The sequence below is a fragment of the Corvus brachyrhynchos genome, unplaced genomic scaffold (assembly GCF_000691975.1).
Source record: "Corvus brachyrhynchos isolate BGI_N302 unplaced genomic scaffold, ASM69197v1 scaffold23, whole genome shotgun sequence".
In the NCBI taxonomy this organism is placed as follows: Eukaryota; Metazoa; Chordata; class Aves; order Passeriformes; family Corvidae; genus Corvus; species Corvus brachyrhynchos.
The window spans coordinates 13,236,864-13,262,595 of NW_008238983.1; the positions used below are offsets into that span (position 1 = coordinate 13,236,864).

The following is a 25,732-nucleotide window of genomic DNA, read 5'->3' on the forward strand; positions in this document are numbered from 1 at the left end:
GAAAGAGTGAGGAGTTTTTCTAGAATCTGCTCTTACAAGAACAGCCTATGGCTTTCAGCATCTCTGATGCCTTACTTGTTAGTGGGAATGTGTTTAAAAAATCTATTTTCTGTTAACTAAACAGGCTAGATACCCACTCAATGCACAAGTCACAGACCAACTGCTACTGAAAACAGTGGGTTTATTCCTCTTGGAGATTACAAATTAGAACACTGAAGAAGAAATTTCCTGAAACAAAGGAAAAATTCTTGTAAATTTACATTTGCTGTGCATTTACTGGTTTTCTAAGACACCATGGTGCAGAGTAAGAGGAAAGCATAAAAAATTGAATTATACTCAGGATCAGGGGGATTTTATCACAATGACAGGAAAGGAATACTGAAAGGTTAAAAAAGAACAGAATTCAAAAAAAAAGTTGATGTAGAGAGCAGCACACTATGATGTGTAGATCTTTGTGGGTCCCTTCCAGCTCAACATATTCTCTGATTCCGTGATAATTTGCTGCTATAATCCCAGCCCTGTAGTGAAGTCTTGGTTTTGACTGTATAGGCACAACCAAACTTTGAGGACCAACACTGCACCAGCATACACACTGCCACTTCCATTTGAAAGGAAAGACTTTCATGAAGGCTTATGATAATTACTCTATAGGCTGTCCCCGAAGCACGTTGAATGAATCCTGTTGAATACACTCCACGTTCGATATGTTGCTCCAAAATGTTTAGCTTAATTACAGTAAACATGTATGGAAAAAAACAAACATGCAACTGAGTTATGACATGCTGTCAGCCTCTTCTTGGAACATCCTACCAATTCAAAAGAAAAGGAGATATCTAGTTTACTTAGAAGTCCAAACTCACTGAAATTTGACTCACACAGAGGTAGAACTGTCACTTACCAAAGAGTTGGAAAGAAGAGACAGAATGTCAACATAAATAAATAATTTTATAAATAAAAAATAAGCCTACAGCTCAGCACCTACAAGAATGACGTTATCTAAACAATAAATAAGGACATTTACTGTGCTGGAAGTGATAGCAATTGAGAACAAACTGAAGGAGACAATTTTAATGAATATCACTTTCTGACCTCAAAGGAAGTAGTGCTTGTCAATGTGTATTTTGAAAGCAGCTATATTTTAAAGCACATCATAGAATTATGTTATTTGAATACATAATCAGGCTGATAAAACTCAACTCCAAGAAGCTGCTACTACAATTCTGTCTATGAGAACAGAAAGCGAGGATAGGTAAACATGAGAACAAAATTTTAAATACAAATACCTCTTAGCTCTTCTTCACTAAACCGTCAATAACTTTGCTCTTTGGAGGAACCGTCTCTGATCCTATCCAGTCTGTTTCTCATAAGCCCTGCTCTGTCGCCTCTGCCTCTCGGCTTTCACAGCTGCCATGACTATGGCATGTCTCTTCTTTCCTTCTCTCCAACCCACAGCACAGGTAGGTGACAGACTCTGTCTGGAAGAGGCCCCTTGTATTACGCACACCTCTACTGACAGCAGCTCTGGGACATAGCAAAGCTCCTCCCTTTGCCCTGCCCCAGGCCAACCTGCACCCTGCCAGAGTCCAGCCCAGCCTGGCGCAAGGCCCAAGAGCAACCAAGGACGGCTGGGCACGTTGCTGACCTGGCTGCTGCTCTGGGCACAGCTCACTGAACAAACCCGTGCTGCTCTCTGGACTGAGATCTCACTCTGCTGTTTCAGCTGGACCCCAAAAGAATGGCAGCACAAATGCTTTCAAGTTGCCCATAATGTTGTTGTCACATCATATAACCCTGCAGTGACTGCTTTCAGTCTTGGCTCACCTTTTTTTCTGTCCCAGGCATACAGCTCCTTTATCCCTAGCTCCTCCAAGGACTTGGTAAGCTCTAGCTCTTCCCCAGTTATGCCATCTCGCAGAAGAACAATGTGCTCTTGACTGACTTCACACTTCTCACAAATAGCTGGGATGATGTTGTGGAGAGGCACCTCTGGACTAACTCGAACCACAGCCTTCTGTGTCTTCAGGTAGTTCACTACCAGCCTCACAGATTTCTGCAGAAACAAACACAAAGTCTCAGTCTCCCTTCTGTAATGGATAGGTCCTCTTACAATGAAAAAGGCACTGGGGATTTCCGTATTGTCTTGACTATTCCCAGGCAAACTTACCCCACACTGCAGAAAATACTATTTAAAGAATTAACATCTCAGACCTCTCGTTCCACTAAGGAGACATTCACAAGAACAAGCGAAGAAGGAAAAGGAATCAGAGGCAAATGTAATGTAAATGTTAACAAGCCCCACCTGAAAGATGGGAGGGTATAAACAGATATAGCTATTACGAATAATAAAAAATTTCAGCAAACATTTGGAAAACGACTACTTCTCAATCATCACTATACTGTGAAATATATTTATTAATGATCAGTCTTCTCCCATATCTTCAGTGAAGATGGTACAAAAAATATCACCAAAACACTATCTCCACACAAGCCCACAACACTCATTTCAGCCATTACTGCAATTTTCAATCACCCCAATCTTCAGATTTCCATCTATCCAACCACATGCAACATAATATTTTGTATAAATGTCTAGACTAGCATCTGTCAATCTACATGCAAAACAGTTAAACTAATAAAGCAGGTTATAATCAATCACAAGTAATTCCCACCTGGTTTAAAGATAAAAAGATTGCAAGAACTGAAATCATAGGAATGAAATGGTGTTTCATGGCACCATTTTAGCCCTACAGAGTACTGACCTCAGGGACCCTTGGCAGAGGTCGCTTTGCCTTCTCTTCGGGAATCTTCTCTTTCAGAAGTACTGTCTGTACATCCAGTGCTCCTATCAAAGTGTTTGGCTTGTAACTCAGAACTTGTTGAGTTCCCGAAGACTTTAGTTCAAGACTATGTTGGGATGGATTTAAGCGATACTGGCTGCATAAATCAACCAGTACATCCATCACAGCTTTACTGCAAGGAAGAAGACATTCACTATTAGCATGAGAAAAAACAGTTGCTACAAAATTTACCTCAGTTTTAAGATGGGGGGTAAAAGACAACACAAGCTGTAGATGTGTCACTAGTTAACCATCTCTGGGATGGAACAGTGCTAGTGCTTTGAAATGTTAAACAGATCAGATAAAATGATAGGAATTAAAATTCACACTTCAGTGTCTGTTTATGAGCTCACAACTAACACTCACAATGAGGCAAACAGCGCCAATCATAGTACTAACAAACATAAGTCAAGAGAAGACAAAGTTCATTTTATTTATTTTCAGACCACAGATCTCAGAATATTCTGAGTTGGAAGGGACCCACAAGGATCAAGTCCAACTCGTAAGTAAATGGCCCATGTGGGGATTGAAGCCACAACGTTGGTGTCATTAGCACCATGCTCTGACCAACTGAGCTAACCTGGGGGTCATAATGTACTAAATCCATACATTAAACTCTCCAGTTCAAATTCTGTTCTTTAACATGAAGACAAGATAGGAATAAATTATGAACTCACAGTGCAGTGAACTCTACCTAGATTTGAACAATCACATAACTCAAAATGGAGCACTTAAATCTGGAGCAAATGGTAGATGGGGTTTATTTTTCCAGTTTACAACTTTGAGTTCTCCAAATCCATTTGACACCAGCAATACTTTCCAGTACAAGAGATCCTGTTCATACTTATTTTGGTGAAGATATTAACCCTGAAAAAACCACCTGGTTTTGAGTGTCTGCATTATCAGTAACTCTTACTGTAGTATGATTCCTAAACCATGAGGTTTCAAAAGAGTCAGCAACTGTCCCTCTCATTTCGTGCCTCTGCACAGAGTAGTCCATTTTGTGTCAAGAGCTCAGTATTCACTGGAGCTTGATACTGTCTAATACAGCAGATATGAACTGTGCTCCCCCACACCCTAAAAATCCTCTTCTACCACAGTACTGAAGGGTTCTTTTATTTTCCCAGCCTTCCCCTCAAAAATTCCACACAGGATCAGGGAAAATAGGTTTATTTAAACTGGTCACTTTTCCAAAAAGTTGTGGTTTCATAAACCAGTGTCTGTCACCAACAAAATAATGTAAGCTGAAAAAAAATTACCAGTTGTAGCTGAAACCTGTAATATACAGTGGGTATTTGTCTTCTAGCAGAAGTGAAAACAAAGGCATAGACAACAAATTTACCAAAAGAACTGGCACCTCTTCTAATGTTTAAACTGGAAAAAACTGTATACAGATTCAAAATGCAAGCAAATTCAAAAGAAAATAAAATCCTCCACGGATTATTAGCCAGCAACATTACACCCGTAGCTCAAGAACTACCCTTCAAACTGCAAGCTGTTGGCATCTGGGAAACTACTCTGTGGAGGGCCACCCATTTTCTTTCTGTAGGTATGTTGTTGGCCAACAACTGCTCAAGAAGTTGATGAAGAACCCTGGAGAGCTAATGGGAAAGACAACAAAAATGGAAAACGAGAGCAATTCCTTATTAACAGGTGACAGCTCTTCCCATGCAAGAGAAGAGGAAGAACCCTCTTTACAGCAACCTTTTTCAAGTTTAACTGAGTTACACAGTGTGAGCTGGAAAAGTGGCAAGTGTGGAAAATTTGAAATATATTTTCTCACTGAAAAGGGAAGAACACAGTGAGAAGATGATGACTGAACATCAAATAAGGAACAGATGTCATTAATATGTATAGGACACTTCGGAAAAACAGAGCAGTGTGGCAACTGCTAACATAGCACAAATACAAATGTGTAGCACCCAAATCAAAACTGCATCAGTCCATTTCATGATGACTCATTCTGACGCTGTCCCCAAGTTAAAAACATCTGTGTTCCACAATCATGTTCAATTCATATGCTACACACCACATACCAACAGACATTTACTAATGCCTACCAAGGCCAGACTATAGGAGAATCCCACCTACATCAGTATTTATATGAATATTCATTAAACTGTGCAGCAGTGAACACTTTTTAAAAATGCTTATCAGTTCTCCTGATACAGATCTCAACTTGTCTGTTTACAGACATATTTCTTCTAAACTAAAATTTGCATGCATTTGTTTTCCCTCAACCTTATTACTATTGTTTCAGAGAAAAGTAAATAACCTGGCAGAATCACAGTACATGGTGTCCTATGTGCTAGACATTTATATTTAAAGTGGAACACTAATATATTTCTGTAGTGCATAATACTGTGATAATTCATTCAACTTTGGACACTTATCCTGCCTCTTGAGAAAGGACTTTAGAAGGGAATATAGTTCATCAAAATAACAGTTTATGACTCCAAAATGTACCCCTGAAATTATAAAATATATTCAGCAGCAACAGCACCACAACTACAAATCAGATCAGAATCCACATCTGCCATCTGAAAAAATAAGTTACAGACAATCATGCAAGTTGAACAAATTTGTCTGGCCAATGGACAATTAAAAAATCCAGCTGAATCTGAGGTTTCATCTTATTGCTGATTATGAGCAGACATGAATTAAACATAACACTTAAGGAAGTCTGCAACATCCCAACCTGTGCCATGCTGCTCAGACTATGTAACTGTTCCATGAAAAGCATCCCCAGCCTACATCTGTTCCATTTGAAAGTACAGTTGAAGCTTTTGAAAAAACTTTAAAGCAAATAGTATGCTCTTAAAAAAATGTAAATTTGGGGAACATTTTTCAGAAAACTTCTGAAGTGTAAAGAAAGAAAAAGAAAAGAGGGGAGAGTGGAAAGGAGGAAAGGAGGAGAGGAGGAAAAGAGGAAAGGAGGAAAGGAGGAAAGAAGGAAAGAAGGAACGGAGGAACGGAGGAACGGAGGAGAGGTTAGGAATTCCACAAACAAAATTCAAAATCCTTGTGTTTCAAGTGAAGTAAGAGAGCTGGGAAATCTTTGCCATGAAGTTATTCTTATATCAGATTTCAATGGCACCAACTTGAAAAATTTTCTTTCTAAAGAGTTCAGCTTGTTTTTAAATGGGACTTTTATTTCAAGTGACTCCATGTATATGCTACACACAAAAGAGAGTCCCCAAACACAGCAAGAGAATGGTAATCTACTAATCTATACCAACTTTTCTTTCTAACCTTGGGTTGAATCTGGCTCTTGGAAGATGCAAAGAGTCAATCCTTTGCTTCTATCTTGTTCCACAAAGATCTGCACTTCATTTTAACCTGCTTTGATGTGTGGTACAGAGCATACTCTCTTTTGAAATTCAGGCAGGTCTTAAATCTGAATCTTAAAGCTGAAATGAAGCTAAATGCCTCCTGTCTTTCCAACTACTCAGCTAAGAAACACCTTACTTTTTCATTTTAGTAAGATGTTGCTGAAATTTTTGGTGGAGTGACCAAACTCTATGTAACAGACACCAAAGGTTAATGACTGACAAGCAAATACTAGAGCACAAAAATGAATTTGGAGAGCAAACCCAATTTAAGACTCAGACAAGGTCCAGATGACTATTCTTAGCAAAGGAGAGTACTTTGGCTCTGTTTTGATATTCTATTACTAAGCTGTTTGACATTTAATGCCAATTCTGGACAGTAAAGAATAACTACTTTATCAGCAGTATTTATCACACCGAAGATCTGATCAAGTTTGAGCAGACTGCTTGTTTCCTGCTGTTCTCCAGTAAAATGGAGGAAAGGCCTATGATTTTTAGGAAGCATAAAACAACTGAGATGTTGTTTTGGGTGTAGCTGGGTTTCATCTCCTTGGATCACAGAGAGAAATCCATTTTAAAATACTGCCTTGTACATCTAAAAATAAATTTGTAGGGTAAAGTTGTATTCTATCAAATGAAACCAACTTTCTATCTTCTACTTTCATGCTACAAATGCCTTCCAGTCCCTAAAAGGGCCTACAAGAAAGCTGGAGAGGGGCTTTTCACAAGAGCAGGTGGTGATAGAACAAGGGGTAATGGTGTCAAACTGACAGCAGGTTTCGATAGGATATTAGAAAGAAATTCTTCACTGTAAGGGTGGTGAAGCACAGGAACTGGTCCAGAGAAGTTGTGGATGGCCCATCCCTGGAAGCATTCAAGGCCAGGTTGGATGGGGCTCTGAGCAAGTCCCTGGTGCATGGCAGGGGAATTGGAACTAGAAGGTCTTTAAGGTCCTTTCCAACCCAAACCATTCTGTGATTCTATGATTAAAAAAAAAAAATTAAAAAAAATCTCAAAACTAGAAGAAAGAATCCTTTTTTTTAGGTCAATATCAAATGTGCATTAAGAATCTACAGTGGGAATTGACTGGAAAAGAAACATGATTGTGTAAAGGGGGTGGATGACCCGAAGTCTCTAATTCTTTCACTGTTTTCATTTAAACCAGAAAATAGCATTAGTCATTATTTTCTCATGCTCCAAAGTAGAGCAGGTACTTCATGAAAAGATTACAACTTTTTCTACACAACCGAAAATGTATACACTAAGAAGCAAGCTGTATCCAAAAAAGTTCAGGAAGTGTGATAAATAAGACACTCATAAATGTTTTCCGTTTCTTTTCTTAGCTTGCTCACGTACATTTGACTCTTACTTTCCGTAAGTCCACAGGAGGAACATCAAGATGACACACAAGAAGAGGCAGAGGCCTTAGGGCAAGAAAGGTGAGGAGAGACCTTGCTACTGGCTGTAAGTATGAACTGCAGGGTTACAGAGCCAGACTCTTCTTGCCAGTGAACAGCAAGACAGCAAGTGGCAAGAGACAAGTGCTGTATAGGAAATTCCATTTAGGCACAAGTAAACATATTGTCTCCACAAACATGGTTCCAGCCCTGGAAAAGAGATACAGAGAAATCCAGAAACCTCCTCCCTGAATGTATTCAAACTTGCCTAGAGACTGTGTGTTCCAGCAGCCCCTTCCAATGTAAATTATCCTAGTTCAACTTTTTTTTTCTCCCCTTAAGCTACATTGAACTACTGTAGTTTTGACCCAACTCTTATTTAGTATTTAGTTAAACTAATTTTTAATCCTTTTTCCATGTGCCCTGTTTATCTTCTTCAAACAACACCTATAATGTTTTACCAACCTGGGCTGATTTCACACCTTTACTCTTTCCTAGAGACACTGTTCTGCATGTTGAGCTATAAGCCCACAATAAAGAGTCTGTTACTGAGAATTATGTGAGAATATTCTTTCTGTGATGACTTTAGCTTTATGCTCCATATAATGCATACTCTGCACTGAACTCTGTCCTCCAGTATTTGCAGAATGGGACTACAGCTTCAGCTAGTTTATTTCTTCTAGTGTCCTGCTCTCTGTGCTTCATATGTATGAGAGAATTTGTGTAACATGTAAGATAACAGCAGGAGCAACAATTGTCCAGTTTACTTTTATGCATATTGGGCATCCATGAGTTGACAACTCCAAACCAAACCTCATTTAGCTTCAAACACCCCCATTCTTCTGCAATGCATTTCAAATACTACTGAGGTCTCAAGCTTGCTGACACTTAAATGTCGGTATGTGTGTTAATCAGGAAGGCCTCCTTAGCCCCACTCAGTGTGAACAGAGACAGATGCATGATCCCTTTATTTACAGTTTACCAATTGAAAGTATTACCTGTGAGAATCACAAACAGAAAACTGATAACTTGGGAGCTTTTCCACTTGTTTTTTGTCTAAACATCTGCCCATCACCTCTCTCAGACCTGTTAACAGTTTGTGTGGATGTGCTACAAATCTATATGCATAAAACGTGTAAGTGGCCAACAGTTTACCTATCCTTTCAGCACACCAGTTAGTGTTCATACATGAGTACAAACACAGAATAGTCGTGGGAATATTTTATAATCCTTTCCAGGGGGAAATAGGCTAACAGTTTTTCATGAATACTTCTATATGTTTTACAGTAGAGTTCCCAGGGATCAATTATTTCAAAAAGAAAACTGTTTTTTAATACTATTCTATTGCTGCACACTCCCTAAGGATGCAGCTTTGTACCAAAATCTGCACTACATATTTCCAATATCTCAAAGAAATTGTGTGTTACAAGATGGCAATAAACTCTTAAGGAGAGACTGTCAGCTTGAGTTAACTTTCATAAATAAAACAATTTCAAGGTTCCAGATTCCACTAAATTATCTTTAAATAGCACACTTTTTTTCTTAAACTATCTTTCAAGAAAATTTAATGAGAATTTTCTGCCCTCTTGCTGATATTTACAGGAACTTTTTACATAGAGAACAAAGTTAAATTAACAACATGTTGCTTTGCTTACGTATAATGAACAAATTGAAAGACATAATTTTTACTTTTAGTTCATTTAAAATAACCTTAAGTGATACTAATTAACTACAGTATTTATATTTTCAAATATAATCTAGTCTACTTCATTGTTCTGTGAACTGCTTTCCTGAAATTACAGAATCATTTTTCATTATGAATATGCCCAGGGCAAGGATTTGCAAATTTTTTTGAAAGAGAAAAGCTATTTCCCCAGGGTAGCCAAAAGGAGATTTTGCAGACTACAGTTTTAATGACGGCAAAAAAAATACTGAAGGTTTATAGCAGTATAAGCAACAGCATATTTTTTCTGAAATGTCCACCCATGATATCACCACAGATAAAAGGAGTGAACACAGAAAATAATTCATTACCTGCACTGGCTCTTATACTTGCCTCAAACTTAAAAAAAACAAAAAAAAAACCCACATTTTTTTAAATCAAGCATTTTCATCATTTAATGTTACCCCTGAGTATCATTGTATTTCATAGCTATTTAGTTCACTATATTAGAACAATGAAAAAAAGTTGTAAAAGCCTGGGCTTTCACCCAAATCTGGAGATTTAGGGCAGTTCAACCCCTAAAAATTTCAGATAATCTTGACACTATTGTTTTTTACTATTCCACATACCTAAAAACAGAACCAGTGCTAACGTACAGAAAATTGCATCTTCCAGTGATTAGAAAGACCAGCAGCATGCATGAGGTCTGTTCATAGACTGATGCCACTGTAACACAGGGCTTAGTACAGAATATCCTTTTCTTATTTCATAGCTTGTTAGGACGATTAATTCCCCTTCCTCAGTGTCTGTCATCTTCCACTTCCCACAGGTGTGGCTATCACTTCTCTACTCCAAGTCTTCAAGACAGCATTGAGGCAGAACAGCCACTGCCTAGGTTAGGCACCAGTGATGTGCAGATTAGCACATTAACAGAAGAAGAAATTTAATTGCCACCTAAATCAGAGGCCTAGACCTGTCATGCAGACACTGTAGAGAAGTGAGCACCTTCACAGACAACAAAGAGAACATTCTGGTTGCTCAGAATGCTTAATGCAGATGATATAAATAACCCCACAGAAATATGTGACATTTAATTTTTGCCATTTCTTTCAGGTTTTAGTCCACAGACTAAAGACTCTAACAAACAAAACACTCAGTCTCAATGTATGTGATACATAGTGATAAACACCTGCGTGAGATACAGAACATTTACTGTACAGGGACTTTCTACTTGTTCTTTGCTCCTGTAGCATTTACATTCTTGAAAAAATCACATTAAAAGACCACTTTTATAGTGCTCTTGGACTGCTTGTTTTGGGACTATACTTTTTTGAGAGAAAAGAAGTTTCTAACCATAAGGCCATTATCTATGTCTCAATACAACATGCTGCATGAATATTAACCTCTTGTCAGCTCCCAGGTTGCTTGCATGTGCCAATGAAATATCACCTTTCTTTGGGATCCAATGGCCAGTGAGTTTCATGTCCTGTTCCACTTAGCAGGCCTGTTCTCTTCTTTCTCTCATTAAGGTCCAAATCTCGCCATAAAAACGCTTATCACTACGCATCTACTCTGAGAGCTCTGATAAGCACTGCTTTCCTTTCAAATCTTTAACATCACTCTGACTTTGGGGTGGACACACACAAGTTGCACTAGTCTCCCGAGAGTGGATAAGTGAATGCTAGTTTCTACGAGAAAAGTGGGAGGAAGAAGGAAGTCCCAGACATCAAACATTGCTTTACACATCCTCCTCGGCCATCAAAATGTGCTATGAGGGAAACAGTCAAAACAGACTAATAAATCTAACCAGAAAGTAGTTCTTCTGGAATGCAGACTAACTACTGAAAACACCAAATGTAAAATGAACACAGAATCTGATTTATCTGCAGGCACCTACATACCCTCTGCTTGTGGTATTACACTTTCTACAGTTTCTTGACTACTCCTGACCACAACATTGCTTGCTACGGTTTCATCATAGTATTGATTATATCTTTGAAACTTCTGCATATTATTTCCTAAAGTAATGCATCCCTCCTTCAAAACAATTTACACAGAAAGAATGAGGATAAAGAAGAGCTCCCATAGTGAAGAGAATTGTCTCAAAATTGCCTTTCCAATTGCCCTTGATTGTACCCAGTAAGTAGCAAGGAGAATACCTCTCTCTTTCCATGGGAAAAAAAATATACGCTTTTATATATAAAACACTTCCTAAATATGAGCAGATGCTTTTCTGTCTACACAACTGCAACGTATTTGTGAAGGCGGGATCTCTGAATGCGATGAATCATCCATCTTCTGAGCCTGCTTCTTGGCACGGCTCCAGGCACTCATACTGTCAGGACTGTTTGCCAGCAGCACCTTCTTCCACTGCACCAAGCCCACTCTGGCTTATGAGAGGTGATACAACCTAAGCCCAGTGACACTACATGAAAGGGATAGATCTGTACATGTGCTGATCCATGGGGAAACAGTGACACAATAGCTGCTAAATCCTTCCTGCCCCAGAAGAGAGAGTCCTTTATACATGGCTCTCAGGACTCTCTGGCGCAACAGCTGCTTAAAATGCAGACAAAAGCGTGACAGAGAAGCCCCATAAACTCAGAAAGACCGACAGCATCAGTAAGCATCCCATAGGGAACAAAGGGCTTTAAAAAGTGGGAGCTAATCAAAGCCTTACCTTCCTTGCACTGTACACTTCTGCTCCAACCCACAGGGTAAAATGACTGTGAAGTCCACCAGTCTGTTTATCATGTTCTCCTTCATGCTCACAAGGTTCTGATCAGAAATTACAGCTGTCTCTGCAGGTGACTTGTGCTCACCGTGAATTCTACTTGCTGCAGAAGGTTGATTTGGTGGAGGGGGAGCACGAGCTTTCATTCTTTTCCTTGAGAAAGAAAGGCAAGAAGAAAATTAATTTCTCGCAAGAAAATACAAACACGTTACTAAGAAATATATGTTCTTTTGGCCATAATCTCACATTGTTTTAAGAAGTTTCTCTAATGCAAGTAATTTTTTCTTGATCATTAAACTTTTCAGTGGAGTTGCACTTTTATTTTTTACCTCCTCTCTAAAAATATGCTAATTTTTTAATGATGCGCTCACTCCTACTGTTTGCTTTCCATGCCCCAGGGAATGAATCAGTTCCATAATTAGGATATGATATAATCGTTTTTCTGTCGAGTGTGAAGCATACTCATATGAAGTGAGAAACAGAAATGCTGGGTCCAGTCCAGACCTGACTCAAGAAAGAGTTGTATTTACGTACATGAATGTTTCCTCCAAGTCAGAATGGCAGGAGTGGAGGCAGGGTGAGGTTTCATTCAGCTATATTTGGGTTCCACAGTATTACTCTACTTGAAATATTGTCTCTTCCTCTGCTCTGAGTTAGTAGTATTAAATATGGCTCATCATACTTCATAGGGAAGCACCATGAAAAGGTCAACTGTGAATGATATCACTTCTTACCATACAACACCAATACTACCGCTCTTTGAAAGCGCCCTGAAAGGAACTCATTCTTCAGTAGCAGGCTATGCACCATGTGTGATATACAGAAAAGCTGCATCAGCTTGCACCAAACAAGCAGTGTACTTTACAGAGATATAAACCCACCACAGACTTGAAGTTTACTTCACTGGCAAGCTGCCAGACAGATAAGCAACATATGTGTGCTGTTAAACTTCTGAATAGCTGGCCTCGTACCAAACACATGTCTAAGAGGATTAATTCTGATGATTAATACTCCAGTGACCTCTTCTGACTAGATTTACGCTTAGTTTAAGTCAGATTTTAGTGTAACAGATGGAAAAAGCAGTAAAATATTTACTCAGAAATTATTATGGAGGCCTACTGCCTGCATTTTTTAATCTGCCTGTTTTTAGGGTGCAGGATGAGATTATGATTCTTCACACGATTTTTGCCCTGCAAACAACATAAACTGAGGTCCAGAAAGGAAGAGCACAGAAAATGCACTCTAACTCTTAAAAGCCGGAAAAGCTTAGTGGTCAAATCAGCCAAGGGCAAAACTGTGTTTAGGGGAAAAAAAATTAAAACCTGACCTGAAATACCAAATCAAACTCTTCTTTAATAAGAGATAACCTCTATTCTCACAGATAAAAAGACTAAACATAGAGTTTGGATTACCACTGTAAGCTCCTGGCAGAGGAAAAAAGTAATAGTTATTGCACATTAACAAAAAACCCCAAACCAAACCAACAAAAAAAAGTGTTCAGAAGCAATCCAAACCCTCCATACTTTTCAATCAGTATTTGCATTTGACCAACAATCTCTGTGACACGTCTCAACTTGCAAAAATTCTTTACACTTCCTTGAAAATGCACATTTCAGTGAAACCTCAGCAAGGCAGTGTAAAATCAGCAGTGATGAAGATACTGCCTTTCCTGTGTGCCTAACAAATAGCATTTTCTACAGATATACAGGGAGAGGTACTGCCTTCTTTATTAGCACACAGAAATTTCTCTTTCATCAGCAATTTCCTTGAACATTCAGTTTTTATCCTGTATACAATGCGTGAGGCATGAAGTCATCAGTCACTAACTTGCAGCTCCTACGCTTCACTCCAAGGTGATGATAAGTTCAGGCCTTTGAGAAGTAATTAACTACCTTGACTCTCCCTGAACCAGACTCTTAACTTACTTGTCTATTGAAGAAAAGAAAAGAAAAAAAAGAGAAATTGGGATTCATCTTCTCAGATCCCTTTACATTTAGCCACAGTTGTTATTTGTAAGCAGGTGGTGAGAGACAAGGGAATTTTGCATACATCCAGATTCATGCCAACACAGCCTTACAGTCGTGCTGTTTAAGAGCTTCATATCAATTTACAAATCATGTAATTCTTGCCCTTAATAATATCAACTGCATCAATATAAGTAGCTACAGAGTTTAACTTGTTTCTTAAAACAAGCTTTTATTTTTTGTTTTTAAAGCTTGTTCTGTAATGTGGGAGATAATTCCAACACAGTGCTCCTGACAAAGTACCAAAGGGGGTAGGAAGAAAAGAAGCAGGCAAGTGTTCTGAGCCTGGAAGAACTAGCTGTAATTAATGATTTACCTTGTAAATTCCAGATCTCACAGTGAACAAAGGTAGAAGAAATAAAGCAATAGTAATAAAATAATCACGAAACTGAAATCAACTGAAGCTGTAGACACTTGAAACTTTAGGGAAGAAGTGAAGAAAGACTGAGTTTTGAAGCTAGAGAAAGAGCTGGAAGTAAATTGGGAGCATGCTACACAAGGTATCTGTCTGTTCCCTGGTGTAACATAAACTTGCCTGTGGTTTTCTACGGGAAGAGACAAAAAAGGTCAGACACCTTAATGAGAGTGTGATTTTAATTTTTTTAATATTTTTTAAAACTTTTAAAGTACTCCACAGCCAATTCTGCAGTTACAGACCTTGTATAAAACTGCTTGGGGCCGGGGGTGAGAGGGGGCAGTGTGTCAGCAAATCAGGCATCACACCAACAAAAGCATCAGCTATACATTAACCAGCGATGTTCACTTTAACTCTATGTAACAGTGCATATTCTTTTTGGCATTTTGCAGACAGGGCCGTTTAGATACTACAATCCCCCTTTTCTTTTGTGCAGAAAGGACAGGGCAGGTCTGTTTCCTTCAGAGACATCAGAGAAAGGAAAAGGGAAAACATTCCTACTGCAGTCTCTCTAACCTAGCAACAGTTCAGGTGACCTCATACGAACTTTTCCACAATAGTGACTTACATATTCTCACTGAGACTGCCTGAAATGTCTTGTTTTCAACATTTTCCAAATGACAGATCTCAAACTATTTCAGTGGAAGCAGATGCCTCTGCAGTTCACATTTGTGGAGTGATATGTGGCACAGATTTGCATTTCCTAGCCAGCTTTCTGAAACATCGCAGTAGTAGAATGTAGCTCCATGAATCACAGACTGAAATCCACAGATCTAGCTACCTTGGATTTGACATGAGCAGCTGCTTTTTCTGACAGGCTCCAGCAACTGCATTCAGAAGATGCCTAGAAGCCTGTTAATACTATTGAAAGTGAGTGAGAAAAAGAATTCATCTTTCTCTGTCAGAGCAACAATGGTTTTAAAGGACAATACAAAAGCACTCCGTAATAAAAGCCTTATTGTTACCCCACTAAAATAATGCACAAAGAAAGTGAGCAATTTAAAAGCCTGTTTTAAGCATGGGAAGCAAGGGTACTTTCCACGCTATAAACACAACATACTAATAAGAAGTTGCATACCATTCTTCAGTGTGAGATAAATTCAACCTAAATTTAGTTCAACAGCCATCTTCTCTCCACAAACATCTTTCACTGCGCTCACTACTGAAATACCTGTTAAGACCCTGTACCTACTTCTAGTCTGCAGGAGGAGTTACAAGTGGGAACACATCAGATCCATGCTCAGGTTTAACTCATGGTTACACAAATGCTTCCATTCAGTCCTCGAGACGGAGACAGTGAAAACAAGCAGCTGGTTCTAATACACAAATGTACAGTGGCTGTTGCTGAGGCTTGAACTAGTTCTTCTCACTTAACTGTAAGTTGGAAAAAATGCATATAATCATGAAACAATTAGGCAGAATATATGAATAACCTACCAGCACTGTTCTCAGCTAAAGCAGCAGGTTTTCAAAATGGAAAAACAAGGAAACTGACCAACAAGACCAATGTTTCTGTAGTTCAGCACAGAAGAAATGCAAGAGAAATTAAAAAAGTTTCATCAGATTATGAACTTCAGGACAAGGTTACACAAGCCCTTTGGACCTACTATTTATTAATATATAACTGCTAAGAAACAGGATGTAACCTGGACTTTACAATCCCATCGTAGAAAAACGTGATCTCTGTTTTGAACAGCACTGGTCCTGAGACTTCCACGCCCATGGCAAAGATATGCAGATTGCCTTTGTCAGATAAGGTCTAACAGGCAAAAACACACACACACACACACACACAAAAAGAAAAAACTGAAAGTGAAACAGTGAAGTCCTACCCATTCCCACCATTCCAAATAAATAATCCTCTCTGCCCTGTAAAACAAAGGTAACTTAACAGGTACAGGACAGACTTCATTCCATGCACATCAGCAGGACTTTGGGAAGTGCTCCATAATTCACCAGTTTGTAGCATCTGTTCCTTTTTATGCCAAGTCTCTCTCTAACCATTCATTTTAAAGAAGCAAGAACAACAACAAAAGCACAAACACACACGTGCACACACACCCACCCTCCAAAACAGCAGGGATGAAAAAAAAAAAAGGAGGAAAAAAAAGCCCACCAAGAAACCCAAAAAACCCCATCCAACAACAAAAACAAGAAAAATCCAACCCAAAACAAAACAAAAAATCAACCAACTCTGCACATAGCAGAATTATGGAAAACATTCATTTTTGATATAATGGACAACTAGCACAGTCTGGTCAAGTCAATTTGCAGTCTGGTCAAGAGGCTTGAACAGGTGCAAAGGGTTTTTCTGTGGCAGTTGTGTACATCCCATCTCATAATTAGGAGAAATAAACCAACATGTGAGTGCTCAGTGATGAGTGAATAGAGACACAGCATCCTTTGGGTGAAAAACAGGAAACATGGGAATAAACATTCTTGATTTTCAGGTGATTGCACTCCTACCATCTTTTGAGGGGAAATCTGTGCACATAGGCAAGAAAAAAAAATGCAGATGAGTATGTTCACTCAACTTTCCCCCTTCACCCTGGCAACTTGTGCAGCAAAGCCAGAAGTCCAGCCCTGAGGCACACACCTGATATTCCAAACCACCAAGTCACAGCAGAGCAGTCACTCCTGCTCAGTGATCTAACTTGTGAAGGAGATATCTTTCAGAGAACATTTCCTTTTCATTCCTTGTTTGTTGCTTATGGCAAAGCAAAGAAAAGCCAGATCACGGGCTAGGAAAGAGACAACCACGATACCAGAATTAAGAGCACACCAAGTTCCCTCTTTGTAAGAACAATCTTTTCAGCTTCTAGATGCAGCAGCTCAGAAAAACTATAACACAACACAAATGTAAAGGAAATACAGACAGATCAGCAGCAAGATAAAGGCACCTCATGAATTCTGAAAATGGAAACCAAAAGTCAAACAAATCCTGGAGAGATTGAGAACAGACACCAGAAGAGCATGATAATGTCCATAACTACTAAAGAGGCCCGAATTCACCCAGACAGCCTTACATCATAACTAGAACTTTATTCCACTTTGCTATCTATAACATTTAAATTAACCGATTCAACAAACTAAAAACAAAACAAAAATATCAAAGAACATTCTCAAGTTTACTTTGCCTATCACAGGCTAAATATACGAATTCATTACAATTATGTGCATCACAGGTAACCTTTAAATGTCTCATACAGTAAGTAAGTTACAGGTCTAAAATGCATTACACTATTGTAGTAACTTGTTTCCAGTATTATTTTACAACATTCTGGTAACATTAGCAATATTACACAAATATTACGCTTTCTAAAGAGCTGAAATCTTCAGCAGACACTAAGAAGTAATGAACTAGATTACTAGCAGATATGGCTCAGGCAACAACTGGGGTTCTCTACATTATTTTTAAATAAGTTGCTGCTTTGTTTTTAGCAGAATTCCATGGCTGTTATAGTATGCAGTTATTCTATGCTTTTCTCTTTTCAAACATTTACTTGAATTTCATATTACTTCTAAAAGATCATCCTATTTTTAAGGCAGGATCACACTGACAGACACAATGAAAATTATTTCCTTGCGGGCATGATAAAGTCACCCAAAATAGACAAGAAAAAATAATTTGTTTCTGGCAAAGAAATGAAAGTTATTTAATTATATTTTTGATCTTCCATTTGATTCTACTCATGAGAAACCCTACAGCTTTACATATTTAAAAAATAAAGTTTCTTTGCCAGAAGAAAAGGAAAAAAAAAGACCAGCAGGAAATAGAATGAGTGCATCTGTAGAAGAGGAAGCAGGGATGGAAGTATACAATCATGGTTGCCCAAGGGTGAAGTTAAAGAAAAATAAACAAAAGTCAATGTGAGATGATACAGTCTAATGGAAGTAGTTCCTAACATTATCTAATTTCAAACTTTTCACAAACTTAACCAACCACTAAACCAACCACTTAACCAATCACTTTTCACAAACTTAACCAATCATTAAAAAGTGTTGGGCTGCAGTTTCCCAGTCTCAGACATGCCAGTGAATAAGCTGTTATAAAATTTGCTACCAGGGGCATCTCCCCACATATAACCCATTTCATGAGAGGCTGAAATGTGTCCCAATACAGAGCAGAGACCTGTCCACTCTGGTCCCTGTGAAACATTGCATAGCTGCCAAACAAGAGAAAACAGGTTTCTGCCCAGTCAGGACTCAGACTCCTGCACTGACACAATGTAGATGAGCTACTGAGCGCTCACCCTCCAACAGGAAGGCCAAAGGATTTGTTAGCCTAAGGCTGGTATCCTCAAATAATCTTGTTTTTATACATCATCCACACTTTTGATTAAGAATCATAGTGTACTATCCTCCACCAAAAGCCTAATTCTCCTTCCAGTCACTAAGGCATTCCCTCAAGATCTGGAACAGAGCAGTTGACATACCAGTTTCATAACAGAGTCATTTTTAGGGCCAGAAGAAGCCAGAAGCACTCTAACCTGACCTCCTGTAGGGCATGTGCCATGCAGTGCTCCCCACTGCTACTTTAGAAAGCCCCCTCTAAGAGTGAAAGCAGGGATGGACCTGTACATGGGGTGGGGGGCTTTAACTGATCAAAGGATAACACTGGAGCCTGCAAATGCCTTTACACGTGGTAACCACTGCCACACTAGGGAGCCTAATAGATCTACCTGTATCAGTTCCCAAAACAAAGCAGAAGACAAGCCCTAAAGAAAATCTTTTAAAAAGCAGCCAAATCCCAAGATTTGGGTACATGCCCACTGCAGCTAATGAAAACACTGCATGAATAAGCACTGCAAGGTCTGTATCACTAATAGCTGTATCACAGGACTTTTGAGATACCACCCACACATTCAGTGTGTGGCAAAGACCACACTGTGAGCTGGTGTCATGCTGTACAACTCCACCGGGTTGCATATCAGTAAAGATGAATGAAATGGGAGAGCAGTTAACATTATTTAGTTATTGGCCTCATCTGCTGAATCACATGCTGAAGAAAAACAGAAGTCTTTGGAGGTTAAAGGCAAGAAAGCGCAGATAAATTCTGTTTTGGGAAGGTAAAAACCTGCAATCTAAAATGCAGCGATATCACATCTCTCAGTAAGAGATACACAAATAGTTTTAACTCTTTAGCTTGGGAGATGTGATCAAAACAAAATGCCACCAACAATTCATGCTGGAGGATGGGTAGGAACTTTAATCTTAAAAAAAATGTGGTCTAGAAAAGCAAAGTAGAGTAACAGCACTCTAGGTAGGGATAGTGAAGCCTCGCTCTTTTCACAATGACATCTGCCAGAAGAGAAGCTGCAGATGAACCAAAATATGAACAAAGGCGATAAACATTTAGGCTTTAGGGCTCAAATATGTTTAACCACCAGCACCACAGCTGAAATTGCCTGCCAGTTTCATGCTGACCAAAATCAAAAGATTGCTCTTGACTTTCAGGGAAAAAAGTAATGCAGCAGTGAAAAGCATTCAGTGAACAGCCATCCAATCCTACCCCTACCAGTATTTTTAACTTCTTCCTTCTTTATCCACAAACTCACAGTGTTTTCCCCCCTTTTATCAAGTACTGAGCTATTAGTCTCATTCCATTCCAAGCAACAATAATATTAAAATAAAGAAAACACTAAGGAAAACATCACATTGCTCGTGTTCATCTGAAATCTCATCCAGTTCCTTCATCTGTGACTAAATCGGGCTGCTTTGCATGGTATGCTTCAATGGGAAAAGAGAACTATACTATTTTTATGTTATTGATGTTTAAGCATAATGGCACTGGTTAGTTAAAAAACCAAACCAAACAAACAAAATGCCAAAGCCATCCATGCTAACATCCCAAATGTACTTAAGAGAGAAAACCAAAATGTTGATGATTATACTGTAAAATGCCCAAGCCCTGTTGCCAGGGCACTCTGTTCTGTTCTCTGTGCTCTCAAATCTTCACTGAGCTGTTAAGGATGCTCAGTTAAGCAGATAGCAGGCTACAACCACGCAGGCGAACCACTTGCACACTGAATTCTCTGCAGAGGGCAAATACTACAGCTGAACTGCGAAAAACACAAGGTTAAGATCACTTAAGGCAAAGCAACTAACGAGATTTCTCAGCATTATTCAGGAAGGTATAGTCAGGTTCATGTTGGCTAACTGGACTCTTACTAACCATGCTCAGCTGTGGAAAACACTGTCATGAAACAAGGCAAGAGTATTTCCAAGCAGGCTGGAAGCACTGCTGGCCTTCTGCATGTTGTGAGCAAACAGGTATCCTTCAGATACACTCACCCTACTAGCCATCAGCTGTGGTTTTGTGAGGATGCCACAACTCCCTGATGAGCTCTCTAGCTCTGGAAAGGTACTTTGCCAGTTCGAATAGGCTTTATTATGTCATGATAACAACAGCAGTCTTTATCATGTTTATTAACAGTGAATTATGACGGTAATGAGCAGATGATTTGTTTCTAGAGGGGTCAATGGCTAAAGGTATGGTTTCTCAAGCCTGAGGCTGTCCCAGAAACACTTGCACTGAACATTGTGTCCCCTGAAATTATAGGTGCTGTTCAGATTTCAGTGTGGTTGTCCTTTCTTAATCTCTTCTCAACAACCACCTTCAATAAGGCTACTTAAATAAACAAATATAAAAGTTTATTGCTTAGCAACACTGATTTATAAACTCTCCTGCGGTGACTTGCACTGTCAACTAAGATGCAATTTCAAGGTGCATTTGCACTGTATTGCTGAGCAAAGGTATCCCAGATTGTGCACTATTTTTGTGTCCACAGGCTTTTAACCTCACTACCATTTACTGAGAATCGCTCTCTAGTGGCTTGAAGACTGTAGGTTAGTGCTCCTTGCAGTGAAGTGCTTGCCTTATTCTCACAGAAGATGGAATAGTTTTGAAAGAATCAAGAGAGAAACAACATACATTGCTAATGAAATTCTGATGTGATTTACTGGGCTGGATAATTCCTAAATTTTATAATATGCTTAGAAGCCAGTGGGCAATTCAGTGGAATACCACTAACATTAATATAGAATATTAGTCCTACCAATACCTGTTTCAACTAGAAACAGCCTTAAAACACTGTCCATCTGAGGTGCAGATGGGGAAGAATTGTTTAGCATGATTACCTGTTTAAGTACACACATGGTGAACCATAACACCTGTAACTGTAAGCTGACAGATCATCATTCCTCATTCAGTGACAACGCTCTAGGAGTACACCACTGAAGCTCATTTCACCTATTAACCCTGATGCAAACAGATTCCACAAAAACAGGCAGGCAATGGCCATTAAGGGAGAATTTGCAGAATTACACCCATGTTATTCCACCTACCTCCACTCATCTGTCTGCAAACGGTGGCAAGATCACAGATATTTCAGAAAACCTTAACGTACCAAAGAAAAGGACACAGACAAAAAGTTAAAGGCTCTGACCAGAGTAAAGAGGCATCTTGGCCCAGTTCCAAAGAACCCCTTAGACCCAAAACGCTTCTCAAAACATTACAAACGTATTTCTAGGCAGAAATTAAAATAATCAATGGCAACTACCCCAATGTCTTTAGAGGTTGCAGGCTAGAAGGCATTTGTGCTTCTGAAACCCAGTTAACTTCTTCAGCCACAAGGACCCAGGCAGGAGAGACACAAAGCACAGCAGGCAGGACTACAAAAGCCATTTATTTTCCAGCTGCACTGAGCTCTCCTAAAAGGGGAAGCGCCTCTGTGCTTCCTCTCAAGTTCACTTGCCCTCGGAGAAACACTCGCGATCTTATCATGGCTGACCTTACATCAAATTTCCTCAAATTATATTTTCATCAAATATATTCAAAAGCCCACATCTGGTGACGTATTGGAAGATAAACAAGAAGACAATTAACTTTGGATTGCCTGATCTAGAAGACAAAAGCATCAATCTACCCTTGTTTTTAAATCTACAGTTATTCTGTAAATTTTAACTGTAGAAAACTGCATGTCACAGAAGAAACCAGCACCTGAACTACAGGGCTGATAAGCTTCCCTTTAGAGCTAGGAAAAAATCCCCTAAAAGATCTAACAATGCACTTTTGTGAGATACAGTTTACATTCACTCACAAAGAAACAGAATTAGGGATGCCAGAACATTCCTTACCTTCCCTAATCATCTTAATTAGCATTTATAATTTGGTCTTGATACATACTCCATCACACAGCAAGAAATCATGTACAGCAGTACATTAAATGAAGCTTAAAGAAGCAAAAATGCAGTGTCAATGAAATAAAGAGATAACCAACTTCAACACAACAGTCTAAACTGTTGTCAGACCCTGTACCTCTGGGATGCCACACGTGTTTTTATCACAAAATCTCACAGCTTCAGCTGACTTTCTTTGTATTTTTCTGGTGCTGATTTGCTCAATTGAACTTCTTATGATAATCACAAGTATTTTGCTTTCACTTTTATGATATTCTCTTCTTTCAAAATGACACAGGAATCAAGTACTTCTTGGTTTAAACTAAAATTCAAGTATTTTGGTTTATTAAATGCAAATAATAAATTTAAGTGATAAACTCTACTCCAATTCTGCTGTGGAGGTGAAAGACCTACATTAACGTAGAAACCAGAAAGTCTGACCAAAAACAATACTGCAGATGTTAGCACAGATAAAAACACAACCTCAAACAGCTGACTAGGAGGACTCTGAAGTGTGATCCTGATTTATCAGGTAAGAACAGAAGTGTTGTAATGATTTTTGTATGCCAGAAAACCCCATTTGTTTAGTTAGTTTCCATTTAAGATTCTGTTTACTGTATCCTGTAGGCATATGTGATATTTAAAGGATTTTATATCTCTCAAAACCAAAAAGGATATAGGCCTTGCACAGTGCAAACTAGAGCACATTATGAAGAAAATCTTGATAAATCAGGCATGTCAACACACCCAGACAGTATCAGACGAGAGAGGAAGCAGCCAAATACCCTCCCTCTTTATCACACACATTGAAATTAGAGATGATTATTGTGGGCATTTTACTGATGTGTGGCACTGGCTCAGGACACAGGAAACAGGAAAGAGTCAGGACCATTACGGACTTTACAGAGTAAAACCAAGACCTTCCTGTCAGCAGACTGGAAGCCATGGGGATGGTGTTACATGTTATCCATGAGAAAACATCACCAAGAGAATGAAGGCATCTGCTGTTGGGAGCTTTAAATGCTACTCAGAGATAACTCAATGCAAACATGCTTGAGGCTGCTCTCTAAGTACTGATGGGGCATCACAACAGTGATTGCAAGATTTTCTAGACATGCCTGAGCCAGCTGCACACTCAGCAGAGCCTACAAAACCCACACAGGAAGAAACAGGATATATTAAACTACCTTATAAAATGAACTGCCATAGTTATACTAGAAGCGGAAAGAGGCACAAATACCTCAAATGCAAGCAACAAAAGCACGGTAATTTAAGCTGGTCTTTTAACCAAGACAAAAAAACTTCCATCTCCTTTTCAAAAACAAAGAAACAGCAGCATTAATGACATCCAATTTCCTCCAAATTCCTTGTCTTGTCTGAACTGCTTTTCATATCAAAAAGGATGGCAAGTCTCACAAGCTCTTTTCAGTGCTGGGGCACTTAATAACTGTCTTCAACTCTGGACCTTATCCTGCAGCTGTCACCTGACTGATTACAAGGTGTTTACAAGGCCTCTTCTCCCTACCAGCCACCAACTTTCTAGACACTTATGAAAAGCTAGTACATTAGGCTTTTCTTTCTCTCTTGTCAATTAAACTTAAATCAAACTAACTGGTGAAGAAACAAATAAATATTTTTCAAGAAAATACAGAGATACAGGCAAAGAGCATCATGAAATAAACGTCGTCTTATATCTAGCATTGCATGGTCACATGAGGTGTTGGCAGGCTCTGCTGAAGTAAGGGTGTCTGTCCCATCTGAAAGCCCCCACCTGGCAACAATTAATGAAAAGAAGAGTTTGGAAGTGATTGACTACAGAGGTTTCCTCCTCACAACTGATGAAAACCAGAACAAAGGTATCCTGGACTCAGTGAAGTCAATAGGACTTCTGCCACTGATGTTGCAGAAAGCCAAGTTTTCAGTCTGGCAGAACCTCAGCAGAGCTCAGTTTCACCTCTGTGTTGGCAGCCCCACTTGCCAGCTCCCCCAGTAAGAATGCAACTTCCAAGTACCAGGAGAACGTGGAGCATCACCAGCATGGCACCTAGAGAAGCTTTGGGATGTGGAGGAGAGCGACTGCATGGTACTGCCCTGGGCATCCAACCAGCTGCCTTTTAGCCATGCAAAGGCACAGTTCTCTTACATGTTCTTACTACATCTTATGGAAAACCAGAAGTATCAAATACAACTAATGTGTTGAAAAAAAGGGTGGGGGAGGAGGGACAGAAAAAAAACCAATTACAAAAGCAAGCAAGGCTATCTTCATGTATTACCACCCTGACTTTTTATCATTTCCGATTCTAAAATGAGTCAGAGAGGTCAAGGAAATCTGAGGACACCAGATAAAGTCAGACCTGCCACACCACAACTCCTTTGGTCACCTCCTCTGAAATAGGAAGGCCAGTGGCATAGTGATAATTGGTGACATTACCAGCATACAGAGAGCACTCCCTCAGCCAGGGCCTAACAGTTGCTCACTTGACACATGCTGGCACCGTGTTTCCCAAAGAGAGATGAGAACACTCAACTGCTAGCAAGCAGACCCAGCATCCCCTCTCTTGTTTATTTGACTTACCAGACAGGAAAATCCTGCATGCAGCTTACAGAGCCAAGTTCCTCCAAATCTCTTCTGCTGAGCCCAACATAAACTGCAACGCAACAAGGCAGGGGAAGCACAGAGTTACACCTACAAAAACAAAGTGGAAGGGACTTGTCTCCCTTGTGTTCTAATTCTAGCCCTGAAGAAACAACAGCAGTGCAATCCAAGTTACTCCTGCAAGCTCACCTGACCTCGGAACTTCAGGATAAATGCTGCTGAATTAAGCATGGGCTACTCATAACAGCATGGGAAGGAAGGGTGCACTCTTCTGCCACAAACACAGAAGCATTTCCACAGCCACAGCTGCTGCACATCATAATTGACACAAGCACAGGCCAGCTTCACACCTTCACATGACATACAGCATGTAAAGGCTGCTCTCCCCTTAACCAAATGGCATCATGCACATATATCTGATGTGGTAAGAACGCTATCAGGCTATAAGCCATCATTTCTCCTTCTGAGTCAGTAATATATGAGAAATAGGACTACATAGTACAGAAATTATATTCACTGTTTAGATTCAGCTACTTCTGTACAGCATTGCTTTACC

At 39.4% G+C, this 25,732-nt stretch overlaps 1 protein-coding gene across 2 annotated transcripts in view; it reads right to left on the minus strand.

Moving 5' to 3' along the window:
* LOC103618800 (protein cordon-bleu) overlaps positions 1–25,259 on the minus strand; it is an 84,424-nt gene extending 59,165 nt beyond the window's left edge. The window contains exons 1-4 of one of the 2 annotated variants that reach the window (XM_017738729.1): positions 25,156–25,259; positions 11,907–12,113; positions 2,760–2,970; positions 1,822–2,050 (exon numbers count right to left, since the gene is read on the minus strand). In XM_017738729.1, the coding sequence (XP_017594218.1) occupies positions 1,822–2,050; positions 2,760–2,970; positions 11,907–12,113; positions 25,156–25,175 (667 nt within the window). In that variant the 5' untranslated portion in view covers positions 25,176–25,259. The remainder of the gene's footprint in view (positions 1–1,821; positions 2,051–2,759; positions 2,971–11,906; positions 12,114–25,155) is intronic. The other variant, XM_017738730.1, reaches the window with a different exon arrangement.
* Between the last annotated feature and the right edge of the window lie 473 nt (positions 25,260–25,732).